Raw genomic sequence first — 14191 nt, 5'->3', positions numbered from 1 at the left:
TTTTAAAGATCCATACCTCAAATGTGGGGGCACAATCATCTTGGTCACCTTTGGCCCGCCCATGGTGAATGGCGCTGAATAAATATTTGACGAATGTTGGTCATCTTTTTGGGGGCTGTCAATGTGTATGGGTCAGTTTTTTTTTTTTTTATGAGGCTAAAATTTGAATAGTTTACATTTGAAGGCACAGAAGAATTTCCGCCATACAAAGTCGAAAATGAACTTTTAATGTGGTTTTTCGTCCCAAAATGTACAAATGATAAAAGATGAAAATGGCAAAGTCTTTATGATCCGTTGACGTGAGGATCTTGTTCCATGTGGTCGCCCTCTTCCATCTGAGCGTCCACCTGGGACGTGTGGCCTTCCTCCTCCTCCTCCTCCTCCTCCTCCTCTTCCTCCTCCACGCCGCCCCCATCTGCGGCAGAAGAAAAGTGAGGCGGCGCCAGAGCGGACGGACGAGCGACGAATGGCGTGACGCACGCACCTTGTCGTCCCGGGATGTGTCCGGCCTGCAGCATTCCTTTCAAGCGCTCCACCTCGGCCAGCGACGACGCTTTGGCGATGGCGTTCTGGCAACAGACACAAAAGGCGCTCGCCCATCGTCGTCGTCGTCGTTTTGCAACACCGCCGACAAGTTGCCACAAATGATTGCAGCAAGTTGTTTTCATTTGGGACTTTATTCTCCACGTACGTTTCTCAAAAACGTTCATGTTGCTGAAATACTTTTCTTATAGCGTTGACCTTCCCCGAAATTCTTGACTTTTTCTCTGTAAAAATGTTCTTTTGGGCAAAATAAGACTTGTAAAATGTTTTGGCTTGTATCTAAATACAGGGAGTCCTCGAGTTACGTCAGTTCCGTTCCTACTCTAGCGACGTACCGTCTTCTCTCGTTTCCCGCTGGGGTTCGGTTCCAAAAAATACCCGCAAGAAAGGAAATCCACAAAGTAGTGAGCTCTACGTTTGACATTTATTATTCATGATTAAAGGCTCGAAAACCCCTCAAAAGACACTTTTCTTATTCAGACATTGATATTTTCTCACGTCTCTCTTATTTAAACATTCTCAATGTTCAAACCATCAGAAATTTGATAAAACAGGTAAAAAAAACTGCGATCGAGTGAAACGTGAACCGTGTTATAGCGAGGGAACACTGTAACCTGAATTTTGATTTAAGTTGAATTTCCTCATTAAAGTCAATATTTACATCCAAAAATCTAAAATACATTAAAATAAAAGAAAATAAGATGCTGAAAATACCATTACGGCTTAAGAGTTGGATGGGAAAGGAAAAAAGCTAATGTGCTAGCTAACGGCTAAATAGCGGACAAGGACAAAACACTGCAGCCAAAATGGTGGACAAGACATAACGGTTGTCAAGTGGAAACGCGTTTGGTCGAGTGCGCCTTAACTTAACTCGAGGACTCCCTGAACTTGATGAAAGGGTTCCAACTAGCAACACCACTGCGCATTTTGCATTGTTAGCATTTAGCTAGCAGCCGTTAAGTTTGGTTAATACACAACGCATGATTGTGTTTGTTAAACTTTTTTCTTTTTTTACACTCGTTCCAATTTTGTGTTGCTGTGGAGAAAGTGGTACGCTCGGGCCAGTCTGAAGGCACCAGGGAATTGGTATTTCCAGGGTGGACGTCTTTTTTTTTTTTTTAGGAGGGCCGCAGATAAAGATGATTTTAATTATCAACTTATTTTTGGTCATCCTTTTTTCCATGAATTAATTGGATGATTTTTTTTTCTTTCAAATCAACAAACTGATGACGATGTGGTCAGCAACGCATCAGAAAATTGGCAAAAATGGTGAATGTTGTTTTCCGAAATCAAATCCGATATTTTGAAAAGATGATTCGATTGGTGTCTCGTGGAAGGATGTGATTTTTTTTTTTTGTTTTGTTTTGAAAGCACGAGCGATGTGCAGGTTTTCGGTCCGTTCTTGGTGGCCTTCCGCGGCGAACAAGAGAAATCCGATTTGGCGTTTTGGCCGTGGCTGCCCGCCGCAGCTCGCGTTCTTACCTTGATGGCTTCCACGTCGGCGTGCGACGGGCCCGTCCTCTTCTTCTCCAGCTGCGCCGCCATCCCGGGCGTGAACCTGCCAGGGAAAGGAAAGCCCCAGTTAGACGGCTGGCTGGCTCGGCTCGGCTCGGCTCGGCTCGGGCGATCCGGCATAGTATCTGTTCCCCAGTCAAATAGGAGATACGGCCGATGGCGCCGGCCGGGGACCGCCGCGCTTACGTTTTGCTCTGCTTGGCGATATCCTTCGCCAGCTGAGCGCCGCGTTTGCCTTTGAACATTTTCTCCGCCTCCTGGCGTTCCTGCGACCACAAGCAGACGCGGTGAAAAGCGACGAGACGTCGGCGTCGACGCGAGCGCACGGACCGACTTCCTGCCGATGGGACCGCCTGCGGGCAAAATGGCCGCCACCCACCTTGAGTTTGACCTTCTGGAAATCCAGCACGCGGATCTGCGGGATTTTGTGGATGACGTACAGCCTGTAGTGTTTCTTGTTGGTCACGGGATTCCTCAGCAAGCTGGACGGACGACACCACACGACACGACGGCAAGCGAAAGGTGAGAGGTCGTCGTTGGGCGCATGCCGACGTTGCCGTTCTCACCTGAGCAGACTCAACGTCTTCACCGACGCCAGCGGCTCCAAGTCGCCCTGCAAGACCGCACGCCAATCAGCATTGCGCAACAACCTTCATCAACATTTGGTCCTCGTGGACGCACTTTGCGAAACAAGGTAACAAAGTAGTTTGATCGGAATTATTGTGGATTTATGAGCTCATATGGTGAGATCATCGTGATGGTGATCTTTGTATGGCTTCTCGTAATCGCAAGGTGACGTTCCCACCCTGATTAGACAAATGGCAGTGATGACACCCGATTGTAGGGGTGTTAAAAAAAAATCGATTCGGCGATATATCGCGATACTACATCGCGCGATTCTCGAATCGATTCAATAATCGGCAGAATCGATTTTTTTTTTTTTTTTTTAGGATTCACACCTTGAGCATGGAAGAATGTTATATGAACGGAACATTAAGCCTTCATATTTTATTTTAATGCTGTTCAAACATGAAACAGATTACAACCTCTATAAGACTGAAATTTCAGATAAATAAATAATACATTTTCATATAAATCTTACACTCTACAAGCTTACTGATTAGTATTTTCTAAATTTGAATGAAAAAAAATCGCAACAATCGACTTATAAATTCGTATCGGGATTAATCGGTATCGAATCGAATCGTGACCTGTGAATCGTGATACGAATCGAATCGTCAGGTACTAGGCAATTCACACCCCTACCCGATTGGCTACGTGGCTCATTTGTCTGCTTCTACAAGTTTGGTGGGCAGCAAAAAAAAAAAAAATCATGCTCACAGCTACTTTGTTGTTGTTCAATTTGCTGTCACAAATTTGAGGAGGAGCCAAATGCCAGCGGACCAAACGTCACGCCAACGCACCTTCGCGGCTGAACGCGTCCTTCTGCAGCGTAGTGTCCATTTCGTCGACCAAAACTAAACAAAAATCATTTTGTCCACACGCATTTTTCACCGGACTAAAACTAGACTAGACTGGACTACAAGCCTCATTAATAAACAATAAATGGGACTAAATCAGTATGGATTTCTGTCGACTAATGAAGACAAGACGAAAATGTCCTGCACTACTTCATAAAATGTAAAAATAAAAATCGATGGGCATTTGAGTTCATCAACAAAAATGAGACGAAAATGATCGGATTTTGTCAAATCTTGGCTCTGCTAATCTGTCACGGTCAGATGTGACATGTCATGTGACACACAGTGACACGCCCCCTTTCAAATCTGCAGCTAGCAAGTGCAACATGCACAAACACACGGGACAGACAGACAGACAGACAGACACCACGTTTATTCATGGTGAACGGTTAAAAAACAAAAAACTAACACTACGGCACCGAAGCGCCATCGTCCTTTTTCATTGAAAAGGTGCAACTGACCAGCTCCTGGATGTTGTTGCTGGTCAGGATGAGTTCTCGCAGGCTGGGAAGACTCTGCTCCAGGTTCTCGCCGATGCGACTGCACAACAACACAAAACAAGCTCAATCACTCGCTTTACACTTGGGCGGCCTGACACAAAGGGATTTTTTTTTATTTTTTTCATTCATCAAAGTATCTGTCAATTAATATAACATCTCACTAAAAAAAAAAAAAAAAAAGTTTGCAAAATGTCCATCCCTTTATTGTAAAACAGGACATGACTTGAAATTGACACTTATTTTTATCCAGCCATCCGTTTTCAAAACCGCTTTTTCCTCACAGGTGTCGCACACATTTAATTAGTTTTCCTTTTTTAGAATGGCTTTGATCATTTTTATTTATTTGTTCATTTTTATTTCAATGGTGCAATTAATTTGTTCAACAAGGCTCATGGTTTCGATTCAGGTCACTTCTCGTCACATATACAGTACGTAAATGTATAATGTTGCCTAACAGTTACTTTTCCTTTTCTTGTAAGGCATTTTGCGTTCATTTCATGTTGCTAACGCAAAAGTTTTTTTTGCAATTTTTGCAACGTTCTTCGGAGACCGTAAAACAACCTCAGTGCGCGTGCGTGTTGGCACGTCGTCTCACCAGATCCTGTTGTTGTTCATCAGCAACGTCTTGAGTCGCTTGAGGAGCGGGAAGCCGTCCAGTTTGCGGACTTCGTTATCCGAGAAGTCCACAGTGTCGAACTGGTCCAGAGTAGCTCCCAGGTTCTCCAGAACCGGAATTTTATAACCTGGGAAAAGAGTTGCAAAAACAAACTAAGCCACAAAGCCGCCGTCGCTGCCTCCGATGTGAATTTCCGGACGGCCAAACTTCACGAAATGTTCGCTTGTTGTTGTTACATGGTGGAGCCGGCTAGCAGGCTAGCAAGTTAGCAGGCTAGCAAGTTAGCAGGCTAACAAGCAACGCCGTGAGGTTGCTTACCTCTCAGGTCCAGCTCTCTGTCTCTCACCGGGTTCGTGTACTGGGCAGCCTGCTCGATTAACTCCGCAGATAGCTTCACCATTTTCCAACAATAATAATAATAATAATAATAATAATACAAAAAAACAGCAACTCTGTTCACTTGATTTAAACGCGCCGCGATTCTACAACCACGGTGACAAGGAGCATGCGGAAACGGAACACACACTGCTGTAACCCGGAAATAAAAAGATTTCACGCCTGAGCCCGCCTCTTTGTTTACTTCCAGTTCAAGCGCAAAAATTCTAAAAGCTAGTTTACGGAAAATAAACAGTTTATTCACAAATGTCTTTAAACAAAAAAAAAATCCTAGTATGGCTCACTGGAAAAATTATATCAGTCTTTTTTCAAAATCGTTAAGGTTTATTTAGGGATCAGAAAAATGGCCATGCTTTTGAACTTTTTTTAATGGCTGATTCAAATTGAAATATTTATGGTATCATTTTTTTTTTGGACAATTTGTAAAAATGCCCGTTCTTATTTGTTTGTTCGATTTGTGTATGATTTGTGTATGTGTATATTTCTTAACGTTTTCTGTAATCGACTTGGGTGTCAAATTATGCGGTGCTTAAATTGTTTGGATTGTATTTGATGTCGATTCTGTCGAATTAAAAAACAAACAAACTGGAGAGTGGTTGAGGGGTGCATGGGGACATTTTTTTTTAATTGACATAAATAAAACGATGATAGATTAAATAAACATTTTCCAAGAAAAAAAAAAAAAGGGGGGGGGGGTTAAATGGGCAAATAAATTACCAGAATTTTTTTTTTTTCCGGGGACAAAAAAAAAAATAAAAAAAAATCATCAAATATGCAAATCTGCAGCTGGCGAACTACAAATATGCATCCACTGTACTAGAAGATGGCAGACATGGCTTAGTTGTGCTTACAGTGAATCTTCTGCCCTACTACAACATGTATAGGCTTAATATATAGATTGTTGCTAAGATATGCAGGACAATGATAGTTCCTCAATAATTTAAACATTTTCAGCAAGTTGATTTGTGTGTGTGTGTGGGAAATGCACAAATGAGTTATTGCACTTAATGTCAGTTTGCTGGAACACGAAAGGAACGTTTGTTGTTTTGTTTTTTGTTTTTTTCTCATAATACTTTCTAGAAACAGCTAATATTTTTTCTTGTAATGTCACCGATACCAATACCAAGTAGCAATCCCCGTGGTACTTTGGATACATCAAATTTCAGTTTCACTTTGAAAGAAAGACCTTTGATATCCAACACAGCATTTCACATTCAAATGGCATCAAATGAGCGCCAATTTTATTTGAGCAAAATGGCCACAAGAGGGTAACCATGACAGCGAGCTGAATTCGAAACCTAAAATTTGTACTTGTTCTCTTTTTTTGTTTTGTTTTTTGTTTGTGACAACTTGAAGAATACTTTGGTCTCACTTTTGGGGAACACTTGGGGCCTGCTGCGTTTTATTGATCGTTAAAATGAGGAGAAAAAACAACAACAACAGAACAAGTTACATAGTTTGGACATGTTTTAATTTCTTACTTTGACATGTGGAGAAAAGTGCTATCAGATGTTGCATTGGAAAACAAAAATGGCATCGAGGCGACTGCTTTGTCCGATGGGTCGCCACGGCAACAGCAGGCGTCGTCCGCAAGGAAGTTTCCGAGCGGACGTGCGAGCGAGCGCCGCCGCTCACACGTCCGTCGCGGGCTCCGCCCCCTGAGAAGGAGCGTCCGTTTCAGCAAGTCACGTGATTCAAACGGGAAACGTGCGCGCGCGCAAACTCACCGCTTTGTGGGAGGAGCCCGAGGAGGCGGAGCTGGGATCTTGCGGGCGGGAAGAGACGCAGCCGGAGTCGGAGCCGGTCGACCCCGACTGGCAACGCGACGACGAGCCCGAACTGTCCGTGGCTGCCAGGACGACACCGCAGACGGCGTTAAAAGGTCTCACAACTTGCACTTGCAATTTAGGCGACTGACTGACTGACGGACGGACGGACGGACGGACTGACGGACATCCTTTTTGCGTCTTCGCAATCAAAGTTGGCATCTTTTTTGGACTACAAGTTTCCTTCTTTCTTTCTGTCTGTCTTTCTCACTCTGTCTGTCTGTCTGTCTGTCTACATTTCCTTTCCACCCTGAACTTTAGCCTCAAAAGTCAAAAAGAGATGTTGACTCGACTTGAGAGTTTGTCCAGATATGAACATTTTTTTTGTTTTTTTGGTCTCGAGTCACGAGCGGCAGTCGAGCGGTTGATTGAAAATGGCGGCAAACCTCAAACAAAAGCGACTCACGAAGTTTCATTTGAGCGCACGCAGCCGAGCGCTGCTGTCAAACAGGAAGTTCGGAACGTACTGACGGAGGGCTGGCTGCAGGCCGTGTCGCGCTCCCGCTCGTCTTCGTCCACGCGCGGTGGCGCCACGTCGCCCCCCGGCGGCCGGTAGCGGAAGACGTGCAGGTCCAGGGAGCCCAGCAGGCCGGCAGACGACGGGTCGGAGGTCGCGGCCGCGCGCAGGAAAGGGTCGGCGCGATCCGAGGCCGACACGGCGATGGACGCTCGCGTCCTGGCACCTGTGCAAACAAAAACAAAGTACTGTATCATCTTCTTACCCTCATTTTGCATTATGGTGATAATTTGTCTCCCGAGAGATTATACGCAAGTATGGCAATATTTGGAGTTCACATACAGCCACTATAACGGCTCCATTGTTCATGATTTATTGAGCAATGACTTGGCGGGCCACTAGGGGGAGCGCCTCAGAAGAGTGGCGGGGAAATGGACCAAAGTCTTCAGGCAAACAAGACTCATCAGCCGTTTTTGCATTTTACGTTTCTATGAAAAATGTGTATTATATCTTTAATTTTAAAACATATTTCATATTGATTTAATATTTACATCATTTTATTTACTTTGCAATGTTACACAAAAAAATTCCATCAAAGTTGACAAATAAAATGACTTAAATATTAATATTCCTCACAAATTGTGTGCTTCAAAAAGTGGAAAAATAAAATATGTTTTAAAATGTTAACATTGAAGATATATTACACATTTATGGAAAACAGTCAGTTGCTGGAGAAATAAATGTCTTAAGTCTTGTTTGCCTGAAGACTTGTGTGCATTTCGCCGCCACTCTTATGAGGCGCTCCCCCTAGTGGCCTGCCAAGTCATTGCTCAATAAGTCATGAACAACGGAGCCGTTCGAGTGGCTGTATATTGCGATACTTGCGTAGGTGTATCAATAATCTATCAGGAGACAAAGTATCACCATTTGTCACGATATCGACATATCGTCGCACTCCTACTGTGTATGGAGATGTTTGACTTGCTTTGTATTGTCAAATGCTGAGATTGTTTGTAATTTGCTCAATAAAAAAACAACAAAAAAACTTCATGATCTGCCATCAAATGAAATCGACTTGGATCACTGATGAATCGTTCAGACAGGAAATCGTCTCTCATTTCTGCAGTCTGATTTGCGTTTGCAAACATCGTACACAATGAATCCATTTTTTTTCTGACCGATGATACTTTGATGGAGTTTCAAAGCAATCGTCGCGACACACTCGCTTGTGCGAAGAAAAAGGCGTCCGTCCGTCGGTCCGTCGGTCCGTCGGTCGGTCGGTCGGTCGGTCGGTCGGTCGTACCTCGTATCCTGCTGACGTGGTGAACGGCCCGGTCGCTGATGGCGGCGGCGCTGGGCTGGATGTCCAAATAAGGCTTGCTGCCCACCCCCATGGACAGCATCTCCTTCAGACGCGCCTCTGCATACGTGCACACGCGCACGCGGCTCACTCACACCTGGCAGGTGCGTGCAGGGGGCGTGGCCACTCACCTTTGTTGCGGGCGGCCTGCGTCCAGAGGATGGCGGCGAGCTGGCGCGTCCAGGCGTCCTTGACGTGGGCGCTGTCGGCCTGCAGCGTCAGCGTCTGGTTCTTGGACGTCCTCCTCCGGAACCAGACCTCAAAGCGGAGGCCGTCGTCGCCCGCCGACTCCGTCAGGCCCAAGTCTGAAGTCTGGCCACGAGACGCAAGAAAGATCGCTTCGTTCCCCATTTCGCTCCAAATGCATCTTGGGAAATGTTCCCAGCCAATGGGAAACTTGCTTTGAAGCTGGCTGACAAGCGCGTCCAGTCGGACGTGACGACAAAGAGGGTGGGCGGGGCCAAATTCTGGACATGACATTTTGTAAAAAGTAACTTTTGTAACCTTTTGACCTACAATTTGACCTTAAAAGCGACGATGCTTGTCGCTTGCAAGCAAATGGATCGTTGAAAAGTTGTCATGTTTTGGAGACGGCATTTGATGACAAATGCGATCGGGGGTCACGTGACCCACAAGGTCAAGTTCAAGGTCCAATCTAAAGGGTCACTCAGATCTGCACCGATGTACCGTCATCGAAATGATTGCAGATTTGGAATCGTCGTTGAAAAGCCGTTTGGTGACGATTGATGAGACAAAGGGAGGCGGCCACGCCCCTTTTTTGCACAAAACGTCTGCCTGCTCCAATTTGACGTTTTGGGTCATACACCCACTTTTATATGGAGGACCAAAACTGTCAAAATTCAAAATATAAAATGGAGATAAAAAATATCATTTGAAAATTATATTCAAAAAATATCAATGGAAATAAAAAGAACAAAAAAATAATAATACATTTGTACTTAATTTTTGAATTATATTTTTTATATTAGTTTTTTTTTTCTTCCCACTTTTAGTCTTTTATTAATTTATTTCTTTTGAATTTGGGTAGTTTGGGTCCGTATTGCCAAGTCAAAATGAGGGGGCGGTCCTAAGCGTGTCTTGGGCTGGACCAAAACTGCCACAAAAATAAAAATGGATATATAAATACAAACAATTGGATGTTTTGTTCTTTATTTCCATTTATATGTATTTTTTGATAGAATTTTTGAATGATATATTTTTTTTTTATTTCCACTTTGTCATTGATTTCTTTTGAATTTGGCAGTTGTAGTTTGTGCTGCCAAGTGGAAATGTTATTCAAATTGGCTTGGACCAAAACGGCCAAAATTCAAAAGAAAGAAATGACGAAAAGTTCAAAAATATACTTCCAAAATGAAATATCAATGTATTTATTGATCTTTTAATTTCCATGAATATGAATGTTTTACATCGAATTTTTGCATTTGTTTTTGACATGCGTTTTGATTTTCACTTTGTGATTTCTTTTTGGCCAGTTTTGATTTGCTTCCAATCCAGATGAAAGAAACGTTGATCCGATTTGCCACGGACAGGAAAGCAGATGAAGAAAACGAGCGGCGGCCGACCTTGAAGGATCGCTTGTACTGGAAGACGTCGAGTCCTCCGTCCACCTTCTTGGCTTTGCTGAGGAGCAGCAGCTGCTCGAAGAGGAAGACCCGGCGCTCGCACTTCCTCCTCCCGCTCCAGACGGTGAAGCGGTCCTGGCGCAGCAGCCGGCCCTGCTCCTTCAGGTTCACCTGCCGACGGAGCGCACGGTTCAGGCCGCCGGCGGCAACCCGCGCTCACCCGAAGGCGGACGTACGTACGTCGCAATGCCGGATGGCGTCCATGGCCAGGAGGTCGTTGCCGCGGCGCAGCTGGAACCTGACGGCGGCGGCGGCCGTCCGCAGCGAGGTCAGCTCCGCCTCCCGGCCGACGCCCGCCTCCTTGATCAGGTCGTCCAGCAGCAGCGCGTACTTGCTCATGCGCTGGACCGGCTTCAGCAGGTACGAGCACAGGTCCATCTTGTCGTCCAGCTCGCGCTGCTTCCTCTGCACGCGCGCGCGCGCGCACACGTCAGCGACAGCGTCGGAGGGAGGCGGCGTGTCGCGGTGGGCGGGGCTTCACCTTGAAGAAGGCCAGGCCGTGACTGGCCAGCAGAGCGTCCGACTCGGGCTTGTTTTTACTGTAGAGCGCGTACAGGCTGAACTGCTCCCGCTGCAACACACGCGTTGCGACATGATGCAAATCAATGGCCAGGAAAATGAGATGATTTGACAGAAACGCACGTTTTTCCACGCCATTCTCTTCCTCACACTTTGACGCACTCGCACATTTTTCATTCAAACTTCCACATATTCCAAATATTCACGCGGCGACTGCGCTTCCGCGTCTTAGAACAAAAATTCCAAAGAGCATGAAAAAAAAATATTCAAATAAAAATACAAAATCCATCAAACAAAAAAAGACATATATGTCGTACGTGTCTGAGGAAGCATTGCGCCACTCGCAGCGGATGTTTCCAGCAGGCCTCCAGTTCTTTGAGGAAGACGTGCGCGTGGAAGTCCAGAAGCTTCTCCAGGTTGCCGAAGACCACCGAGCGTTTGCCGCGCAGGTCCTGCGGCAGGTCGGCGCGCTCCATCTCGGGGACGTAGTGCTCCATCACGTAGCGCAGCGAGCGCACGTACTCGCGCTCCGTCGTCACCATTTCCTCCACGATGCGACGCAACTTCCTGTACGCACGCACGCACGCACGCACGCACAAACGCGCTTTCGATAATGTCGTCATGGTTATTACAAGTTTTGGAAGCTTCATTTGAGTTTGTTTCAATGTTGTTTTTTTACATTCAGTTAGTTTTAGTTCAAACAAACGTGTATTACTTGTGCACAATCAAAAATAAAAAAACAAGCGACGTCATCTTTTGGTGCTTTTCTATTGGCTGCTGCGAGATGACGTCACTTTTGAGTGTCACACTTTCAGATGTCCTTATTGCGGTTCATATCAAAAGAAATCAACTTCAAATCAGATTTCAAATCATCCCCAAAGGCTCATGCATTCAATTCATGACCAAAGACCAAAATAAAGGACATTTTTGCGATCATTAGACTTAGTTTTGTAAACATCAAATGTATTTTCAGTTTGTTTGTTTTTTATATTTTGTTAAGGAAATTGTTTTTGGAACTTTAGTTTAGTTTTAGTGAACTCAAATAACCTCGCAACCAACAAACATCACCGCGACGACGTCCGCTCGCTGCGTGTTACCGTGACGACAAGCAACAACTCACCTTCCGTCACCTGGTCCTTCCGCCGCCGCCAGACTCTCGCCGGCCGGCGTCCCGGGGCCACGCCCCCCCGCCCAGGCGGGGGAGGGCGTCCCGGGGCCGAGGGCGCGCTCGGCCGCCGCGGCGCCGCTCACCTCCAAACCTCGGATGAACACGCCCGTGTTTCCTCTGCGCGCCGGCTCGCTGAGCGCTCGGGCCGCGGCCGGGCCCGAGCGGCCCGCCTCCGGGGCGGGGCCGTCGAAGCTCTGCGTTTTCCGAAGCGGGCGCGGGAAGGAGGCGGGGGCGGAGACGGAGCACGAGTGGAGGCGGGGCCTGGCCGGCTCGCCGCCAAACAGGCGGCGGAGGAGGGGCGCGCGCCGGGGACCGGCCCCCGGCAGCGTCTCCGTGGAGGCGGAGCTCAAGCGCCGGCGGCGCCGCGCCCGCTCCGCGGCCAGCCGCGCGTCGGCCATCTTCCCGTCGAAGGTGGCCAGCGTCTCGCGGCAGGCGGCGCGGGCGAAGCTCAGCTGGCGCGCGGCGCGCTCGTCCCGCAGCTCGCCGGCCAGCGACGTCATCTCCCGGAAGGCCGCCTCGGGGACGGGCGGCCGGCGGCGCCCGTGCTCCTCCAAGGACGCCGTCGCCGCCGCGCACTCCTCCGGCGACATGTCAGCCTTCACCGTCATGGCGGCCAGGCGGTGGCGACCCTCGATCGCCCAGCCGTACGCCTAAAACATGCAAATTGGAAGTTCCTTTTATCGTCTTTTGACGAAAAGGAATTCACGCTTTTGGCAATTTGGTCATCTGATGGCATTTTACTTTGAATCCAATTTTAGTCAACAATAAAAAAAGAGCAATTTTATTTGGATGTAAAAATGGACTTTTAATTTGGCCTCGGTGGAAATTTGGGTGACATCGCTGGCATAGGAACTCGCTGCATAACTTAGTTTTCACCTCAATAAAAAAAAAGAATGAATAAAAACATAAACATGATGACGACAATTGTCGGCGTGGGAACCGTTGAGCGCTTACGCGGTCGAGGAAGCGGTAGAGCGCCAGTCGCTTGCGGACGTTGCGTCCGACGGTGGCCACGCCTTGCCAGAAGCGGTCCAGCTGATCCCGCAAGGGGCCCACCTGCGCCCGGTAGGCGGCCGCGTCGCCGGGCCACGCCTCCCGCCAGCGCTCCAGGCGCCGCAGCGACGACTCCGCCTCCTTGCAACGAGCCTGCGCGCGCACATGCAGGTCAGCATTTTGGAGTCACATTTTTTTGTATCCGTTTTTATTTTCACTTTTAGTCATTTATTTATTTTGAATTTTGGCAAGTTTGGTCCCCCATAAGTGATGACCTCCAACACGTCCTCCGATCACGACAAGCACAAAATATTTTTGCCCTTGCGCACGTGCTTGAAATGTTTCAAAGGCGTCCGTCATTTGTTGCAAAAGAAGGCAAACGCGTCCGACTCACGCATGCGGCCGAGTAGAAGAGTTGGAAGTCGCGCTGCTTGCGGCCGAGCGCCTCCAGCGAGTCCTCCGATTGGTCCAGACACCTGAGCTGCGTCTGGCCCTCCCCCTCCATCCACGAGCTCACCTGACGCACAACAAGCCCAAAAAAAAAAAAAAAACGGCGATGCGCGTCACTCGAAAAGGACAAGATTGACATCAAAATGTGTTAAAAAAAAATTAATAAAAAAAATAATTCAAATTTGGAACTGAAAAGATCTTTAAAAGTGATATATGACTCATTGAGCCATTTTCAGAAGTAAAAAGTTCAGATTTTGTTTAGAATTCATGTGTTAACTTCATTTTTTTCATGTATAATGAATACCTTTCAAAAGTCATTTTTCTACTTGCTGTCTGTGGACTGATGATGACGACATCACCTGTGCCGAGGAAGTATCTTATATATATATATATATATATATATATATATATATATATATATATATATATTTGCAGAAAAGAGGTGAGCCATGATTGGAAACCTTCAAAAGTTTCATCAAAACATAAATTGCTTCCCGAATGTTTTTGAACATCGTTGAAATGTTCAATTTGGACTGAATTGGAAAGAAAATCAGAAGCAGCAGATCTTACAAAGTCAACTATTAAATTACTCATTATTCTTAAATTATTTATTTAGATTATTAATTAGAAATTATTAAAGTAACTTGAACTGATTTGATTCTATTATATATATATATAGATCTATATTTTTTGATAAATATGTCTATTTATTTCTAATTTCAAA

The 14191-nt window shown here is 46.2% G+C and overlaps 2 protein-coding genes across 9 annotated transcripts in view; both read right to left on the bottom strand.

The window, feature by feature from the left end:
- Positions 1–206: 206 nt before the first annotated feature.
- On the bottom strand, positions 207–5195 carry snrpa1 (small nuclear ribonucleoprotein polypeptide A'). 3 transcript variants are annotated; one of them, XM_077520446.1, is made up of 9 exons: positions 4974–5195; positions 4635–4782; positions 4001–4079; positions 2625–2671; positions 2499–2540; positions 2245–2411; positions 2026–2101; positions 485–569; positions 207–415 (listed from the first exon to the last, which is right to left on the bottom strand). In XM_077520446.1, the coding sequence occupies exons 1-8, from the start codon at positions 5053–5055 to the stop codon at positions 524–526; spliced, it is 687 nt and encodes a 228-aa protein (XP_077376572.1). In that variant the 5' UTR covers positions 5056–5195; the 3' UTR covers positions 207–415; positions 485–523. The 3 variants fall into 3 exon arrangements, with proteins under 3 accessions (XP_077376572.1, XP_077376569.1, XP_077376571.1); XM_077520443.1 differs by having other exon boundaries at positions 2245–2324; positions 2438–2540; positions 4974–5194; XM_077520445.1 differs by lacking the exon at positions 2245–2411 and having other exon boundaries at positions 2438–2540.
- A 1310-nt stretch (positions 5196–6505) lies between these two features.
- The window catches only part of plekhg4 (pleckstrin homology domain containing, family G (with RhoGef domain) member 4), a 22156-nt gene continuing 14470 nt past the window's right edge, over positions 6506–14191 (bottom strand). For 4 of the 6 annotated variants that reach the window (XM_077520421.1, XM_077520419.1, XM_077520423.1 and 1 more), the window contains 12 exons: positions 13412–13534; positions 12979–13170; positions 11977–12674; positions 11174–11423; positions 10819–10908; positions 10518–10742; positions 10278–10448; positions 8826–9006; positions 8638–8754; positions 7345–7560; positions 6779–6900; positions 6506–6709 (listed from right to left, as the gene is read on the bottom strand). In XM_077520421.1, coding sequence (XP_077376547.1) covers positions 6683–6709; positions 6779–6900; positions 7345–7560; positions 8638–8754; positions 8826–9006; positions 10278–10448; positions 10518–10742; positions 10819–10908; positions 11174–11423; positions 11977–12674; positions 12979–13170; positions 13412–13534 — 2412 coding nt within the window. In that variant the 3' untranslated portion in view covers positions 6506–6682. The other 2 variants (XM_077520424.1, XM_077520425.1) reach the window with 2 other exon arrangements.

This window comes from Festucalex cinctus, chromosome 4, assembly GCF_051991245.1.
Source record: "Festucalex cinctus isolate MCC-2025b chromosome 4, RoL_Fcin_1.0, whole genome shotgun sequence".
In the NCBI taxonomy this organism is placed as follows: domain Eukaryota; kingdom Metazoa; phylum Chordata; class Actinopteri; order Syngnathiformes; family Syngnathidae; genus Festucalex; species Festucalex cinctus.
This window is presented reverse-complemented; position numbering and strand designations above follow the sequence as displayed.

What these genes read in the sequence shown, in the direction of transcription:
- snrpa1 (XM_077520443.1), bottom strand. Translation starts at nt 5,055, where the DNA reads ATGGTGAAGCTATCTGCGGAGTTAATCGAGCAGGCTGCCCAGTACACG. An exon ending in CAGAGAGCTGGACCTGAGAG is followed by an intron (nt 4,783 to 4,973) that starts GTAAGCAACCTC and finishes CTCTTTTCCCAG; the next exon opens with GTTATAAAATTCCGGTTCTG. An exon ending in ATGAACAACAACAGGATCTG is followed by an intron (nt 4,080 to 4,634) that starts GTGAGACGACGT and finishes GTTGTTGTGCAG; the next exon opens with TCGCATCGGCGAGAACCTGG.